Here is a 19541-nt window from a genome sequence, read left to right on the forward strand (position 1 = left end):
CTCTAGTAGATGTTTACCTGGTGTGGAGGGAATGTGGACGTGGGGGTGGAGGGTTCCTTGAGGGGAGTCAAAGAAAAGACGCTACCTGAAGAATAGGACTCCTTTCCTCACGGTGTGCAGTGGTGCTTCTCTTTCCTTGACTCTTTTTTTACTCATTTTCACTTTTCCTTTCCCCATTGTGAACATTATGGGTCCATATTGTTTTTCTCACTTGTTTCCTGTCATTTTCTTTCTTTCTTTTTTCAATTATAGTTTACATTCATTATGATTCTGTATTAGTTTCAACTGTATAGCATAGTGGTTAGAAATCATGTACTTTACAGAGTGGTCCCCCTCCCTCTCACCCCCGCAACCTGGTATTCCAACTACCACTGACCCCCATACATAGTTATTGACTATATTGTTGACTATATTCCTTATGCTGTACTTTATATCCCCATGACTGTTTTGTAACTACCAACTTGTACTTCATAATCTCGTCACCTTTTTCACCCAGCGCCCCCTCCTCGCTTCCCCTCTGGCAACCATCAGTCTGTTCTCTGTATTTCTGAGTCTGTTTCAATTTTGTTTATTTTGTTCTTTATATTCCACATACAGTTAAATTATGTAGTATTTGTCTTTCTCTGTCTGACTTATTTCATGTAGCATAATACCCTCTAGTCCATCCTTTTGCTGTAGCAAAAGGTTCAACTTCACTCTTTTTTGTGGCCAAGTAGTTAGTATTCCATGGTGTATATGTATCACAACTTTTTCAGCCACTCATCCACCCATAAACACATTTTCTAACTTTCTCAAAATAAAATGAGGGACAGGCCCATGCACAAAGAGGGAGGAGAGCACAGGGTTAAGAAAATCACTGTTCTCTTCTTCCCCCTGTAGATGAGCAGCCAGCAGCAGCTTCTGAGCCCCACCCTGTCCGACAGAGGGGGAAGTCGGCAAGACGCAGGGGATGCAGGGAAACCCCAAAGGAAGTTCGGGCAGTGGCGTCTGCCCTCCGGTATGTGTACCAAGTCCTTTCTCCATTGATTGAAGCATTTTAAATTGTTGACGTTCTGTGTGTTTGGGATCTTAGGTTTCAAAATAAAGGTCTGCATCTGAAGTTATTTATAGACATGAAAAATATATCTCCTTATCAAAGATGTTTCCCTCAAAATAACTTCTCTAAATAGCACTGTATTGGCCCTCGTTTTCCGTTACTATGGTTGAGAAGGCAATACTTATTAACAAAGTGAAATATCATAGCCAAGATCATTTTAAAAAAGACGATTTCCAAGGGCTTCCTGTGTGTATTTAAGGCGTTCTCAAACATAGGCAAAATTTATTTAATCTAAGAGGAAGTGAGTAGATATGATAATTTAGAAAATGCCACAGTTCTCAAAGAAGGAACAACAAAACTTACATAGTATGATACTATATGATATATGATGTATGATATATTAGTGCTATACTACTTACTGTGTGCCAGTCAGTATTATATGTGCATTGTGTGTGTTCCCTCACTTAATCCTCACAATCCTATTCTTTTTCATACTCAGTGAGATAATTTTTTTCTAGGAGAACATGGGGTTTTGGAAAGCCAGGACAGTCCCATTAAGAGCACTCAGAAGTAGAGGGGGAGCAATGATCTGTTCAGCCCACTGTCCCCCATATGTGTTTTTCTGTTTAAATCCTTGAATCCACGATAAAATAGGGGCTTCCTAATGCTCCCTAATTGTTCCCCTTCTTCAGCCCAATCCAATGAGAAGGTGGATGACGTTGCAAACTCTTCTGTAGCATGTCTGTTCCACAAAGCAGAAGACAGTGTAACTTAGGTTTTGAGACTAAAAGTTGTTCAGTGGATCTTAACATCAGAAGGAAAACACCTTTTTTCACATCCAGGAGTTCATTATTTAGGGATCAGAGAGAAGCTAGCTTCCACCTGGGAAAACAAAGCTGGGAGTGATGGGAAATGAGATTGAGTAGGGGGTGGGGCCAGGCCATGAAAAGCTGTAAGTGACAGGCTGAGTGGTTTCAGCTTCATCCTGTAGATATTAGGAACCAGTAAAGGTTCCTGAGCAAGACATGGTATTTGGAATCCGTGCTTTAGGGAGAGTGAGCCTGGAGGCAGCTTTAGGAGCCAGGGGATGATACCATAATCTGGGCATGAGGTGACAACATGGCCAAAGCTGGCGGCAGTGGTCCAGACCCTGGAGCAACAAGTAGGAGAGATGACCTAGGGCAGTGGTCGGCAAACTCATTAGTCAATAGAGCCAAATATCAACAGTACAACAATTGAAATTTCTTTTGAGAGCCAAATTTTTTAAACTTAAACTTCTTCTAACACCACTTCTTCAAAATAGACTCGCCCAGGCCATGGTATTTTGTGGAAGAGCCACACTCAAGGGGCCAAAGAGCCGCATGTGGCTCGCGAGCCACTGTTTGCCAACCACAGACCTAGGGGAAGTGAGTCCTTGGTGTTCACTAAAATATATAAAAGAAAGGATGTTGTCCAAAGTGCCTCTAATGGCCCAAGCTTAAGTGGCCCGGTGATAACTAGAGAGCCATGCTATTGGGACATGCTGAGTTTGAAGAGGCAAAGGGTAAGAAAAGGCATTTTAAGGGGATACCAACTATGTACCAGGTGCCATGCTGTGCGTTTTCTTCTTTTTTCCCCCTTCCCCCTTTTCATTTTACTTTTTATTTAAAAACATATATTTAAAGTGTATAAAGTGATGTTTTTATTAACATATACATTGTGAAAAGATTGCTGCAGTCCACATATATGCATCAGCTCATATACTTACCTTTTTTGGTTGAGGTGAGAATACTTAAGATCTACTCTCTTAGCAGATTTCAAGTATACAGTCCAGTCTTATTAACTATGGTCACTATGCTTCACATTAGATCTCCAGAATTATTCATTTTACATAACGACAACTTTGTACCCTTTGAGTTGCAAATTGCAGGATTTCTTTCTTAAGGTTGAATAATATTTAGTTATCACAATTTATATATCACAATTTATATATCACAATTTCTTTAACCATTTATTAATTGAAGGATACTTAGGTTGTTTTCATATCTTGACTATTGTGAATAACATTGCTATAAACAAGAGAGTGCAGATATCTTTTCAAGATGATTATTTTATTTCCTTCAAATAAATATACCCAGAAGTGGGAATGCTGGATCATATGATAGTTCTGCTATACATTTTCTTAGGTCATCTCATTTAATCTATTTTAATTATCACAATAGTCCAATGAAAAAACTTGCATTCTCTTCATTTTACAATTGAGGAAATGGGTTTCAAGACATGAAATTGCCTTTAGTTACATCCACAGGTCACAGAATGGGACCCAAAACCATAACTGTGGAATCCCAAAGCCATGAGTGTGTCAACAAAGTCTTCAGACACTCTGCTTCAGTCAGATTCATGGATTGGAAGGATGAATGACCTGAGCAAATTTTAAATAATTTCCAAAACCATTCTTTTTTTACTGAAACTATACTTCAATTTATTGTTTCCCCCCAAAAAAGTATTTACCCACATTCTTTTCATACCTTTTGCATTCCTTCCTCTCCACTTACTATCCATTACAGTTCTTCTTTTTCTTTTGTTTTTTTATATGTATAATACTAATGAGCACTGACTCACAAATATTTCTATGACACATATTTGCCCAAATTGGAACTTTTAAATTTTTTTTGTTTTTGTAATTATCTCAAAATGCAAGAGGCAAGCAGCATTTTTTTTTCAAATGCTATTACTAGTTGTCCATGAACATAATTTTAAAGTCCGTTATGAATATAAAGAATCCAGTGCTGAAAAGGTTTCATACTCAACATCTTTTCATACTCAAAAGGATAGGACTTGTTCATCAAAAGCATTACTAGTAGATGGGAATATCATGGTTTTTCAGGAATGACTTACAACACAGTAAAACACCATTTTGCTCATAGGATTTTGGTTAATTCCACAGCACCAAAGCCAATAAGCCACTCAGTGTCTTCAGTCAACTTACGGTTTGGAGGGCGGACAACCATGAAATCTGTAGTGTGCAAAATGAACCCCATGACTGACACAGCTTCCTGTGGTTCTGAAGTTAAGAAGTGGTGGACCCGGCAGCTGACCGTGGAGAGTGACGAAAGTGGAGATGACCTTCTGGATATTTAGGTGGAAATCAATGCAGATGGTAGTCTAATGGTGAAAAGTACTTTCTAATATTTTCCTCCATTGTCCAGTCAGTAATCCATAACTGATACATAATTGAATTCCAATTTGTCCTGCGTAGGAAGGCATAAAAACTGGTCTGTCAGAATTGTGCAAATGATGGGTTATTACCATGAGTTTGAGACAATTTGCATAATGGCAGTATTAGAAATATTAGAAACTATACCAACACCAGATGTAGATTGTTCAAAAATTCTATATATTCTGTCTATGTAAACTAAGGTATATATTCATATGTGCTCTTATATATTATTACCACCCCTGAAAGTGTGCTAAGCCCAAAGTGGCTCATATATATGGTACAGGAGCTATAGCTTTATTCATGTTTTTCCCACTTCCACTAGAAATATTTCTCTTCGGGGAATTTATTATTTATAATTGATCTGAAAAGGTCAGCACTGAGCTCATGCTAAAATGCTAATAATTTTACAAACTACAGATTTTGAATTTTAAAAAGTATATTCTTTTTCTTGTATTATTTTTAAAAATATATACACAAGATATTTAGAGGTCAGAACAAATCAATTTCTGTCCTCAGTCACTCCAATGAAAGTGTTGCCTCTTCCAGGAGAATTGGGTGTGCAGGTACCAGACAAAGAAATTGACACATGTTTCTAAATGATTTAAAACAAACCTTACAGAAGTCACTTGAGAGACATAGTTATGGAAAGATGTTGAATTTCTTAAAAAGTATTTGAATAATTGAGTTTAGAAAAAAAGAGTAAAACAATTCAGCTTATTTTAAAAAATCTTTGCATGTGTGATGCCATCATTGGCTTTATTTTTTACCCAAAATATGTCCATTGTGCCATAAATCAGCAAAGAAATTATGAGTTGGTCACAACACACCATTGCTGTCCTTAATTCCAGATGACTCCCCTGCTACCAGACTCTCCTATGGAAATAATGATACTCTGCAAAATCTTCTCTGAACTCACAGTTTATTCCACACCCCAACTGTATTTGTGTTCTGTGGGAAAATTAAAATGCAAAGTGATTACTGTTGGCTCACTTAGGCTGAGTCAGCCAACCAGATGTGAGTTTGGGCTTTGACTACATTATTCTTGATTGAAGATTTGCTGTGTAGATTCTCTTTTTTAATGGAGTGATTATCTCAGTATCCTCTGAACATTCACCCCACCCCGGTTGCTTTATGATTTATTTTTCTTAAATGGGTTTATTTTTCTTGTGTAACATTCTTCAAATAGCCAAATATCACAATCTTTCTGTATAACAATTTTAACATTGTGGTGACAGTCTATTGTTTCTATGATTAATTGTGATTATCAGATAATGGCCAATTAAAGTCAGTGCAGCTGAAAGGATTTTATTTCATTTTATGTTCATTTGGCACTTACTTTTCGTACATAATAAAATGAAATAAACATTGAATTTGTAAAAGAATTTTCTTTGAGTTGATGATCATTTCTAAACCCTTTTTGTATTTGCGGGGGTGGGGTGGGGAATGGGGACTTATTGTTAGGGGCACCAGATTGCTGACACTTTGCAAACTCTCTATTTCTGAATATTCTGTCTATAATTAGTTAACAAAAGCTCTATCCCTGATATTCATTCCAGCTTAGCTTCTAAGTTCCTTTCACATTTGTGCCCATAGGCTAAGTGAATACCCTGCACCTTCCAAACCCATAACAAAGCAGAAAAGGATGTGACATGGCCAGGGCTTGGATCTTTCCTAAAGCATGAAAACCAGATTTTTTTTTTTCTCTTTTGGCTCATTACACTAGAGTAATACGGCTTCATTCTCACAAAACTGCTGAGCCCTTCCTAAAACGTCTGTAAATGATGTTCAGCAGAACATCACTGTTGTTCATTCTGCAGTGAAGCAAGGGGCAGAATAGCAATGCATTTAAAGCCACAGCACCCTATATTTTCAGTGAAGTGAAACAGGCAAACAATTCCCATGGGACTCATCTCCACTATTTTCCTGAAGCCGGTAGAGCAGACTGCAAGCCGAGAAAAAGAAACTGCCACCTTCTCCTTGATTTTTCATAAACATATAACAGTCTGGTTGTGCAGATGGAAAACTGGCCACAATGCTCCCTGGCCCTTAGGGAGGCCAGACACTGATACTAATCCTGTCATCGTGCTACCTACTGCCTCTAATTAAAGGAGGCTGTCGTTTCCAAAGGCACCAGAAAGCATAAGCGATGGAATACTTGACACAGAGCCCCCAAGAGGAACAGACCACACATGCATGGCACACATGGCAATTCAAGGGGACTCAGAGGGAACAAGGATGGAGAGAATGGCCAGACCGATGCCATTCACCCTATTCTCAGTGGCGGTTTGAGAGCAACACCCACCAGCAGGCACTGGCCATTTATGCCCTGCCCAAGATGAATAAGACAGGATATGTAGAAGAAAAACAAAGAGTTATAAAGTGTGAAGCAAGAGCCGTTTCTGCAGCCAGATGAATGATGTGTTTGCCTGTTTCTTTGTACGAAGTGACATACTGTACGTAGATAGGTGGTTTTTAATACATTGCTTAGCAGTGGCACTCTTTTTCAAGCAAAGTACTTCAAGGGATTCCAAAATACTAACTGGGCAAAAGCAGGCAACCCTAGTTGAAATTGGGGTGAAGATGAGAACCCACTCACATGGCCTCTTCTCACCCCTGATATTGATTGAGTGAGTCTCTCCAAAATATATACTGAAATTCTAACCCCTGCTACCTGTGAATGTCACCTTATTTGGGAATAGGTTCTTTACAGATGTAATGCATTAAGTTATGGTGAAATCATACCAGAGTCACATGGGCCTTTAATCCAATATGACTAGTGTCCATATTAAGAAGACGAGAGAGACACACAGGAAGGAAAAAGCCACGTGAAGACCGAGACACAGAGGGAAGACAGCCATGTGAAGACAGAGTCAGAGATTGGAGATATGCTGCTACAAGAAACTGCAAGAGGAAGGAAAGGGTCCTCCCCTAAGGGCGTTGGAGGGAGCATGGCCCACAGGGGCCAATACCTTGATTTCGAATTTGTGGCCTCCAAAGCTGGGACTGTGAGATAATAAATTTCTGGTGATTTAAGCCACCCAGTTTGTAGTATTTTGTTACAGCAGCCCTAGAAAATTAAAACAAACCCCCCCCCCAAAAAAAAAAAACACACCTCCAACCCCCATATATGGCCTGGACTATCCTAGTGCTCCAAGAAACCCAGTTTGAAAAACACTAGCATAGATCAAAGCTCATGAGCTTTGAAGTTCAACAGATTTTTCAAGTCCTGAATTTACTGGTTACATCTTGTACAGTCTTGGATGAGTTTCATATCCCCTTTGAATCAAAATTTGGCTTCTTGCTTCTAAAAAGACAGAAGAGGTGGATTTATTCACTTCATTTACCTGAGAGGTTCACAAAATGTACTAGGTGGGTTTAGTCTGAGCTGATGTATAACATATCCCAAATCTTCACTAGCTAACCTTCCAACCAGAATCCCCAGTTGACCTATTGTCAAGCAAATCATTTTTCTGTCTACCACAGCTGTTTCCAGCTTAAATCAGGCCTGAGAAAAGTTCTGACATTAAATCAAGTTGGACCATTCCAATTTCTGAATGAGACTATATTTTCTATCTTAAGGTAACTATTGAATATTCCTAATATCCAAGGGTGAGCAGAAAAGTTGTGGGCTGCTGTCGTTCATAACAAGAACAAGGGAACATTACTGAAAAATTGTAAAGAGCTGGTAAAAAACTAGAAGTAGAGTCTGTTTTAACTATGGCATGAGTTGGTTGGGCTTATATAATACATCAATACATGTTAAATTGAAGATGTCTGTTAGACTTCCATGAGGAGACTGTAAATATGGTGGTTGACTAGATGGGCTGGGAGTCCACAGAGAGGGATTTGGCTTTGGAAGCATCAGCATAGAAATGGTATTTAAAGCCATGAACTAGATGAGGCCATGTAAGGAGTGAATATAGAAAAGAAGGGAGGTCTGAGGGTCTGGATTAGCTTCCTAGGGGGCCACAACAACATACCACCAACTGAGTGGCTAAACACCAATATTTACTGTCTGACAGTCTGGAGTCTACAAGTCCATAATCAAGGTGTTGGCGGGGTTGGTTCCCACTAAGGCCTCTCTCTGGCTAACAGATAGTCATCTTTTTCCTGTGTCTTCACACAGTCTTCCCATATCACAGTTTTCCCTCTGTGTATGTGTCTTTGTTTCCTTTTCTTATAAATTCAGCAGTCATATTGGATTAGGGCCCACCCATATGACCCCATTTTGACTCAGTCACCTCTTTAAAGGCCCTAGCTCCACATAAAGTCACATTCTGGGGTACTGGATGTGAGGACATTAATACACAAATTTCAGGGGGCACAATTCAGCCCATACAGTCTGTCTCCCTGACAGTGGTGCACATTAGAGTAGCCTTTCAAAGAACAAAACTGATGAGTCCTGAGCATGCTCAGACTCCAGCCAGGACATTCAACTCTGAATTTTCTCCCTTTCCAGAAGCCCACAAACGCATAAGATCTGTGTTCCCAGAGTTAGTAGTCCACTTTTCTGAGTCAGTACGTGGAAAGAGACAGCCATCAAAACACTGATACCTTTAATCCCTGTGTGCAGCCTGCAGACTCACAGCCAGAAATGTTCCCAGTCAGCTTGGCTCAGCTTCTTACTTTCATGCAGTCTCACTCCCATACTACCTCCTCCAAAAATTACATCTTGATTTAAAACTCATTACGATGGCTGTTATCAAGAAAAGAAAATACTACAAACAAAAGAAAAAAACAAAATAGCAAGCGTTAGTGAGGATGTGGAGAAATTGGGACCCTTGCACACTTTTGGTAGGAATGTAAAAGGGTGCAGCCACTGTGAAGAAAAAATTATGGAGTTGCCTCAAAAAATTTAAAATACAATTACATTTGACCCAGCAATACTGCTTCTGGGTATTGATTCAAAAAAAAACACATTGAAATCAGGGTCTCAAAGAGATATTTTTATACATACATTCCTATTTATTATGGCAGTATTATTCACAATGGCGTAAAGGTGAAAAACAAAACACAAATCTCCACTGATGGATGATGAATGGATAAACAAAATGTATATGAACACAATGGAATAGTATTCAGTCTTAAAAAGGAAAGAACTTCTGACACATGTTACAACATGGATGAACCATAAGGGCATTGTGATAAGTGAAATAAGCCAGTCACAAAAGGAACATTTCTGTATAATTCCACTTATATGAAGTATCAGGAGTAGTAAAACTCATAGAAACAGAGAATACAATGGTGGTGGCCAAGTACTAAAGGCCAGTAATTGTTTAATAGGTATAGAGCTTCAATTTTGCAAAATCTGAAAGTTCTTGAAATTCATTGCACAACAATGTGAATATACTTAACACTACTGAACTATACATTTAAAAATAGTTCAAATAAATGTTGTTGTGTGTATCTTACTAAAATTTTAAAATACATCCTGTCACCTGACCCCAAAAGCAAGTTGCTTAATTGAAATAGCAAAACAATTCCCATGCTACCCTTAAATTATGCTTTTGTATCTGCTTGCTTTCTATATTGGACCAGTTCACCTGGTTTTGTGTTTATTTTTGTTGTTGTTGTTACTGTTTTTAATTGAGGTATAATTGACATATCACATTATATTCGTTTCAGGTGTACAACAATGGTTCAGTGTTCGTATATATTGTGAAATGATCACCACAATGTGTCTAGGTAACATCTGTCACCATACATAGTTATAATTTTCTTTGCTTGTGATGAGAACTTTTAAGATTTACTCACTTAGCAATGTTCAAATATGCAATACATCTAGTTCAAATGTTAACTATAACCACCATGCTGTACATTACATCCTCATGACTTATATCTTTATAACTGGAAATTTGTATCTTTTGACCCCCTTTACCCATTTTGCCCACCCCTACCTCTGGCAACTAGCAATTTGTTCTCTGTATCTATGAGCTTGGTTTTTGTTTGTCTGTTTGTTTGATTTCAGATTCCACATGTAAATGAGATCATATGATATTTGTCTTTCTCTGACTTATTTTACTTGAGATCTTGGCTAAAGAAGAATTTTCTATAAAATGTTACTCTGCTATTTCTGACCATCCTGGTCAAATTACTAATTTATTATTTTAGATGGTTTTGACAAGGCTCATAATGCAAAAATACCACCATTAATATATGCTTTTTAGAGTCCTGGTGCACAAAATTCGTGCACTCGGGTGGGGGGGGGGGGTCCCCTCAGCCCAGCCTGTGCCCTCTTGCAGTCTGGGACCCCTCGGGGGAAGTCCGACTGATGGCCTAAGCCAGCAGTCGGACATCCTCAGCGCTGCCACGGAAGCGGGAGAGACTCCCGCCACCGCTGCTGTGCCAGCCATGAGCCCGGCTTCTGGCTGAGCAGCGCTCCTCCTGTGGGAGTGCACTGACCACCAGGGGGCAGCTCCTGCATTGAGTGTCTGCTCCCTGGTGGTCAGTGCACATCATAGCGGCCTGTCGTTCTGCCATTTGGTCAATTTGCATATTAGCCTTTTATTATATAGGATTTGCAGAGAACCCATGAGCCCTTGCCCATCTGTGCCTTCAGGTGGGTTTGATCTCATTTAAATGCCCTCAGGCTCCATCCATGTTGTCACAAATGGCAGTTTACCTGTTTTAAATGTAATACTTTATTATTTTGCCCTAATGCTATATGTCCCCCATTCAACTTAAAAATTATCTTGTAACATGCCTAGTAAACATCTAAATCCCATTTAAATGGTAAGACAGCTGGCATCATTCTCCATTGAATTAAGCCACAGATGGTTTATTTAGAGACAGATTTGAAGTTCTTTCTCATTCTCTCTTCACAGGCAGTGGTACAATGCCAATGTCAATTTTTAAGGCTTGGTTACAGAATCAACCAACCTAAAGAGGAATTATGTAGCTTCATTGTGTTCTTTTCACAAATTGATATTTGTCACTCCATTTTCTATAGATGTGGTCGGTGATCCCAAAATAACATTAAGTGGGAACACTTGTTTTGATGCATCCTTCCTAGTAGTGTTCCTAATGCCTGACTAGCCACTGAGATGTTTAGCATTTAAATTAGATCAAACCCACCTGTAGGTACAGAAATGGGCTAGGGCCCATGGGTTCTCTGTAAATAAATGCATATTAATGGTGGTACTTTTGCATTCTAAGCCATGTCAAAACCATCTAAAATAACAAATCAGTAATTTGACCAGGGACGGTCAGAAATAGCAGAGTAACATTTTATAGAAAATTCTTCTTTAGCCAAGATCTCAAGGAAAAGAATTGCACCCATAAATTATATTAGAGAAAGGGAACTTTTGACCTGAATTATCTGCATCATCTTAGGCACTCAAATTTCTACTTTGGAGACATCTATATATATAAAACCCCAATATGCAAATAGACCGAACAGTGGAACAACTGGTTGCAATGACATATGCTGACCACCAGGGGGCACATGCAACATATGGCAGGCGTCGACAGCAGGCGGCAGAGTGAGGAACATGGAAGGCATCAGCTGTGGCAGGATGGTGGAGCAGGTGAGGGGGGCGCCAGACCAAGGCAGGGTGCTGGTTGCTGTTATTGGAGCAAGCCTCTGGTGGTTACTGAAAATTCTTTGCTCCCACCCAGTGCTCGCTCCTACTGTCAGCGCTGGTGCCACTGCTTGCACCCACTGCTGGCACCTGGGACCTGTCCTGATCGCTCAGTGCCATCAGCAGGTACGAGTGGTGGCTGCTGACCCTGAGCACCCCTGAGGGCTTCTCCACCTCCCCCTGCTCCTTAGGGGTGATTGGGGCAGCAGCTGTCACTCGCACCCACTGATGGTGCAGGCCCTACTCTCACCTGCTGCTTGCACTAGCCCCAATCACTCCACGCTGTCAGCGGGTGCGAGCGAGGCCAGTGCCATCAGCATGTGGGAACAGTGGCGGAGGGAGTGGGGCTGCTTGCAGACAGGGTACAGGGGGCTGTGGTGGAAGGGGCTGGGTGAGGGCATGGAGAATGGGCCAAGACCCACCCCTGTGCCCACCGCAGCTTCACAGCCCACAGTTCCTTTCAAGGTGCGTGAATTCGTGCACTGGGCCCCTAGTAAGAGTATAAAAGTAGGTAACACTCTTGAAGCTTAAGAGTGCATTGGAAAGATTCAGATAAGGACAAAGGATAGGAAGGGAGATGGAGGGAAAGATTCAGTCTTTACTCCAGCCCTCCATTCTTGGAAATAGATCATGCTTATCTCACTCATGCTTGCAGACAACTAGGCTAGAGACCAATCTATCTGCTCAGGGAGAGCACTTCATTAGGAATACACAAAATGAGTATAGGTCAGGGTTCTCAAGAGAATGGAACTAATGGGATATTATAGAGAGATTTATTTTAAGGAATTGGCTAATACAATTGTGGATTGATAACGAGTCCAAAATCTATATGGCAAGCCAACAGGCTAAAAATTCAACAAGAGTAACGTTACAGCTTTGAAATCAAAATCTGCAGGCTAGAAACTCAGGCAGGATTTCTGTTTATAATCTTGAGGGAGAATTCCTTCATTTTCTGCAAACCTCAGTTTTTGCTCTTAAGAACTTCAACTGAGTGAATGAGACACACATTATGGAGGGTAATTGGCTTTACTCAAAGCCTCATGATTTCTAAAAAATACCTTCACAACAACATCTAAACTAGTGTTTGAACAAACAACTTGGTACTACAGCCAGACCAAGTTGACATATAAATTTAACCATCGCAATGAGTATCATTTTATTCCCTGTAGTTGGTTAGTGCAACCTGAGATATGGTCACTCATCTGCCAACAGAATCCAACCAGTTGTCCTTTTTCCAAGAAACCACAGCTTAGTTTTTAATGTGTTTACTTGATGTCAAGGCACTAATCCTAATTCACAAGCTGAGTCAACAGACTTGAGAGACACATGACCTCCCACAGGTACAGCTTGACCTCTTCTGTCTTAATTGGTCCCAGAAGCAATAGGACAGTTGTTTTAGGATGATCAGACTCCAGGCATTGTCTTCTCTTTCAGAGTCTGCATTTCATATGAGAAACATCACAGAAGGCCTTACCTGGTGAAACATTGGAAGCTCAACAGCGAAACAGTCAACTAGGAAACATTAAGCTAGCCACAGGTTGATAATATGTCCCACATGTCTCAGGGAAAGCTGTCTCAGTGAACTCAATTCTTTCCTCTGTGCCAGGGGACACTCAGCGGTGGGCTTTCCCAGGTACAGAGGGGAGAAAAGCCTCTTTCTCTTCCTGTTTAAGCAATGAGACAAGAAGGAGTCCGTGCTCTCTTGGCAACCTTGGTTGGACTCACAGATTTATCAAAATATCCCTCAGAGATTCAATGCAAGGGGTGTGTTGGCCTCTTCTAGGAAATCGTCTCTTCCTGACCTCTGTGCAGGGCACCAAACTGTCCCACTCCAGAAACCTGCCTTTGTCTCCATCCTGGCTCTCCTTCCTGTGGAGAATGCCCCATTTCTGTGTTCTACCAACTGACTGAGCTTCAGAGCCAAACCCATGTAGAATCTCAAACTGGTATTCTTTTTGATCCATTGACTTCTTTTTCAGAGTAATGGAAATGGGCCTTCCTTAGGGCCAGGACAATTGATCATTGACTTCTGTGTGGCCCTAATGAGCACAGCCTGAGGGTTCTGGTTGCTGTGTTCTCACTTTGACAGCTACCTTAAGTGGACATATCACACCACCAGCCCTGATTCTCTTATCCAGGGGTCCTCCATCCCAGGCAAGGTCTTCACTCTCCTTCTGCAATTGCCTCACATACTGATCTAACTGTTAATTAGATCATTTCTTTGTCTGTGTATGAGCTTGAACCATCTGCTTATTGATCATCTCCTTCAGAATATATTAGATTTTAAGGAATCCAGCCACAAAAGCAGGCAATGTTGCAGGTAGTTCATTGAGAAGGTTCCTCCAGAGCAAACTGGAGAACATCTAACAGGTGGTGACCTGGATTCACACACATGAATCAGAAAGCTACAGAAATATTAGCTTCAGAAGTCATAGATTATCTATACTAATAAAAGGGTAATATGCAAATTGGTCATGACACCCTCACAGTAACAACCAAACAGCAGGCTGCGTGGGGCGACAGGCTGGCAGGAGGTTTAGCAAGGGATGACCAAACGACTGACCAGCAGGCTGTGTGGGGCGACCAGGCCAGCAGGGGGGTTAGTGAGAGGCAACCAGGCTGGCAGGGGGGGCAGTTCAGGGCAACCAGGCCAGTGGGGGGACAGTTAGGGGTGATCAGGCTGGCAGGGGGGGCAGTTAGGAGCCAGCAGTCCTGGACTGTGAGAGGGATGTCCGACTGCCAGTTGGGATCAGGCCGAAACTGGCAGTCGGACATCCCCCCAGGGGTCCCAGATTGGAGAGGGTGCAGGCTGGGCTGAGGGGACCACTGCCCCCACGCACGAATTTCATGCACTGGGCCTCTAGTCATTATTATAAAGCAATGTGATAATAAAATTCAGAAATTCTACCTGAAGACCTTCCACTATAGCTGCTATTGTGGAAAAGAAAAATGTCTGAAGTGGGCCAACAAGATACACAGTTACTGAGACCACTACCCAAGTGCCAAAGAGCTGATTGCCCAGTTTGGAGGTAATCTTGATGCTGCTTTTCCAATCCAGGTCGTGTGTCTGCATTCTCCAAAAGACCATAAAGCCTTTGAGGGCAAGTCTGTCCTGTCCATCCCTGAACCTCCAGCATCAATCAATTATCAGCATATTAGCACATGTGTGGTTCTCAGCACTGCTCTCTAAGCTGGACAGAATCAAATTACTTTGGGTTATTTTAACTCACCTCTAAATAAGACTGCCTGATATACCAAATAAAACGTCAGCCAGTAGGAAGATTTCTCATTTTTGCAGCCTGAATTCTAGTTCCTTTCCTCCCTTTGTGGGATACAGGTGATGTGTTCCCAGGTTAAGATAAAACCAGTATAAACAAAGCAACATAAATCTTCCCTGGAGCACAGATGTCAGTTGGAATTGCTCTTCAGTTCTTGTGAAAGCACTTTATTCCAGAGATCCCAATAGGATGCAATATTGCAAGAACACAGAGGGCAAGCCAGGGGAACCAAGTCTGAAATAAGCAGGACCTGGGTTCAGGGCCACAGCTCAACCATTCACCTTGGCAGGTGTGATTGTCAGACCATGTGCATGACCAAAGCTGGTGGCAGGAGACCATTTTTGATCCTTTACCTGTGACCTGTCAGACAGAAACCAAGCCCTGATTTAGATAAGAAGGGACTTTATTTGAAAAGACTATGGCAATAGGAAGAACACTTTGGACGCAAGATTATCTCAAAATGGGTGGGTGGGTGGGTGGAGGTGGATAACACGATAGGACAGTTGAGCAGGAAATGTCTGTCCCTGAGGTTAGCCAATTCTTCAGAAGGGCCTTAAGGAGCAGTTATTCCACATTTCGAAGCTGGCTGGGGCTTAGAGTTCAGGGTCCTGGGAAAAGGAGTAATGTTTGACTAAATCAAGTTAGCAGGTATTTTCTGTCAATTGGTCAAAAATTTCAGCTAATCACTCATGTGGCAAAGAATGGGAACTGAAAGGTCTGTGTCTGGCCTTGACATAGAGAAACAAGGAGGTCATGGATGAGTCATACCTAAGTCATAGAGGAAGGGGGCTTTTTTGCAGAACATAGGAAGGTGGGGAATTCTTAACCCCATTGTCTTCCAGGAGCACAGGGCAGATCGCGACAGGTCATTTCACTGTCGGGGCTTCTCTTTTCTCTTCTGTCAAATAAATTTAGAATGATACCTGCTTCACCTGCCTTTCATGAAGACTGTTAGGATCACTAAGATGTGTTTGTAAGCATATTTTACAGCCGGTAAAGCACATGTGAATAATGCCTGCTATTATTATCTCTGATAATGGCTATTCAGCTCTATGTTCACAAAGGGTTTCAGGGATAACCCTTGCTGTCATTACACTCATAAAATCTCTGATCTTCACAGCCAGATGTAATGAGTAGGCTGCAAGGGAGACAGTAGTGGGGCGTCCTGAGGGCCCTGTAGTACACCTCAAGATGGGGTGCGATTTCCCAGCTGAGCCTGCCCCAGTCTGCTGAGAATTATGAAGAACTGTAAGGCACCATCTAACACAAAGTGATAGATAAAGCAAACACCTGTGAGAGCCTTTATATCCTCAGAGATCAGAGTTCTTAAATCACTTTCCTTCAAAGGTTTTCCTTAGCTTCCAACAAAATTCAGACCACCGCCTAGAGCCCCTACCTAGCAGCAGGTGTCACATCTGCATGGCTGCAGGAGACGTGTGAATAGTGCTTCTTTCTAGCCAGGTGGAGATGCCTGGGGAGCAAAGCTTTCTCAGAAACCCAAGGACGAGAATCGATGCCCCTGGAAGTGAGAGAGGGGAAAAATCTATAGGAAAGGGAAATGAGTGATATGTAATGCAATTTGAAGATTTCCCCCCTCACCCCCCTCAAGCAATTGACTCAATAGAGAATGAAACCTAAAAATGTCTGGTTGGAAAGGTGAAGACTGAATGAGAAAGAGCCAGCTGGTTCTCATATTTTGACTGGCCACTGGTTCCTGGGCCGCTGCTGGTGTCCGGGAATGATTTCTGTTTGTTTCTGTTTTTTTCTGATTTATACGAGTAGAGCTGACATAGATTTTCTAAAATGGGACATCAAGTTCAGATTTGGAAAAAATGTTATGTCCGTTTATTAATTCTTCTCCCTACTGTAAATAAAACCCACATGAATATGACCATTTTTGCATTTGACATCATGAAGAAATGCTGGAAACTGTTTTAACACCAATTTACAACCTTCAGAAGCAATTTCATAAAAAATATTCTAGAGAGAATATCCATTTTGTGTATTTGTTCAAATAATTATGATGGCCTTCCCTAAACGAACAAATCTGGAATATTAACTCTATAACATTAATCCACTGTTACTATATGATGGATGCAGGGAACTGTATTTTAATTATCTTTGCCCACTACTAAGCTTGGATACTTTCATCTTCAGATCATGGTATCAGCAGTGTCATTTGTCACACTGACTACTGACCATTCTGGCCCACCCTCTATTTCTCTGTCAACATCTATATTGTTTTTATAACTGGTTCACCCTAAAACACATGGTTGGAAAAGACCAGATGCTCTCAAATCAATCTGAAAAGCACAAAATTACTTAGTCTTCTGGCCCTTCCATGTAGTCGCCATGTTTTTGTGCCTGTGAGACCACACTCACATACTGAAATGATGGACAGATAGTGCTTTCTGTCAAATATGCTAGAAATATCTTCTTTGGAAAAATTATATTGGAAATGACATATTTTATGTTGACTACTGTTACCAACATTTACTATTAAAACAATCTACCTCATGAAAAATAGATAAAGCTCTTGGCCAAATGGATGTAATGAGAGTTCCCTATTTGTAAACTGTTCATGTTTATCATTTCACATTTCTTTAAATCAATTCAATATAACAACATTAGAATTTTCCAAGGAAATAATGTGTTTGTTCACCAGCTAGGAACCCTTTCTCTTACATTCATTGATCTTTCAAGATGTGAAATCTTTTAATAAAATTACCCTGACCAAGGCCTAATTCTTTTCTTTTTTTTAGTGTTGACACTAGTATGGATGTTTCTTGTTTTCCCCCACTTTACCCACCTCCACTCAGCTCCCCAACCCCACCCCATCTGGACATCACTGCACTGTATATATGGGCTATGTATATATGTTCTTTGGCTAATATCTTCACCTTCTTTCATCCAGTTACCCCATTCTCCTCCCTCTGACTTCTGCCAGTCTGTTCTATGTATCCATGCCTCTGATTCTATTTTGTTCATTGGTTTATTTTGTTCATTAGATTCCATATATAAGAAAGAAGGCCAAGAAACCTATGAAAACATGTTCAAGGTCACTAATCATCCGAGAGATGCAAATCAAAACAACAATGATGTATCATCTCACACCTGTTCAGAATGGCTATCATCAACAAATCAACAAACGACAAGTGCTGGTGAGGATTCAGAGAAAAAGGAACCCTTATGCACTGCTGGTGGGAATGCAGACTGGTACAGTCCCTGTGGAAAACAGTATGGAGTTTCCTCAAAAAGTTAAAAATGGAACTCCCATTTGACCCAGTAATCCCACTCATAGGAATACATCCCAAGAAATCAGAAACACCAATCAGAAAGGACATATGCACCCCTATGTTCATAGCAGTGCAATTTACAATAGCTAAGATTTGGAAACAGCCTAAGTGCCCATCAGCAGATGAGTGGATTAAAAAACAGTGGTACATCTACACAATGGAATAAACTACACTGTTATAAAAAAGAAGGAACTCTTACCATTTGCAGCAACATGGATGGACCTGGAGAGCATTATGCTAAGCGAAATAAGCCAGTTAGAGAAAGATAAATATCACATGATCTCACTCATATGTGGAATATAATGAACAACATAAACTGATGAACAAAAATAGATCAGAGACAGGGAAACACTGAACAGACCGTCAAACCTCAGCGGGAAGGCAGGGGAGAGGGGGGAGTAAGAGATCAACCAAAAGGACTTGTATACATCCATATTACCATAACCAATGGACACGGACACTGAGGCAGTGGGGGCTTGTCCTGGGGGGTGGGAGTGGCCGGGAGGGGTCAATAGGAGAAAAGGAGACATATATAATACTTTAAACAATCCTATCTAATAAAAGAGTAATATGCAAATTAACCATCACTCTGCTATGCCCACTAGCCATGCCCACTAGCCAATCAGGAGCAAGTATGCAAATTAACCCCAACCAAGATGGCTGCGGCCACAGAGAGAGCTGGAGGGAGGCTTGGATTTCCCAGACAATGGAGGAAGCCAAGCTTTCCCCACACCCTGGCCGGCCCAGGCCTCCAACTTAAGGCTACAAAGTTTCAATTATAGAAGTTAAATAAATCCCAACAAAAATGGCTGCTGCCATGGAGGGAGCAGAAGGCTTGGCTCTGCTCCAGGCTACAAAGTTTCAATTGTATAAGATAAATAAATTTCAGATACCAGGGCCTCTGCTTGGGTCACCGGGGGGGCCATGGCCGGCCTGCAAACCACCACAGGCCCCTCGCCCAGGCTGCCCCATGCCCCAAGGGAACCCCCACCCCTGATCTGGGACACCCCTTCAGGGCAAACCAGCTGGCCCCCACCCATGCACCAGGCCTCTATCCTATCTAATAAAAGGGTAATATGCAGATTGACCATCACTCCAACACATAAGATGGCTGCCCCTATGTGGTCAAAGATTCTGCCCCCCATGTGGACA

At 41.3% G+C, this 19541-nt stretch overlaps 1 protein-coding gene across 4 annotated transcripts in view; it reads left to right on the plus strand.

Moving 5' to 3' along the window:
• Positions 1 to 5610, plus strand: part of NALCN (sodium leak channel, non-selective) — a 314423-nt gene extending 308813 nt beyond the window's left edge. For all 4 annotated transcript variants that reach the window (XM_080660974.1, XM_080660971.1, XM_080660973.1 and 1 more), the window contains 2 exons: positions 880 to 997; positions 3963 to 5610. In XM_080660974.1, the coding sequence (XP_080517100.1) occupies positions 880 to 997; positions 3963 to 4156 (312 nt within the window). In that variant the 3' untranslated portion in view covers positions 4157 to 5610. The remainder of the gene's footprint in view (positions 1 to 879; positions 998 to 3962) is intronic.
• The last annotated feature ends 13931 nt before the right edge of the window (positions 5611 to 19541 follow it).

The sequence above is a fragment of the Plecotus auritus genome (assembly GCF_963455305.1).
Source record: "Plecotus auritus genome assembly, chromosome: 3".
Taxonomy (NCBI): Eukaryota; Metazoa; Chordata; class Mammalia; order Chiroptera; family Vespertilionidae; genus Plecotus; species Plecotus auritus.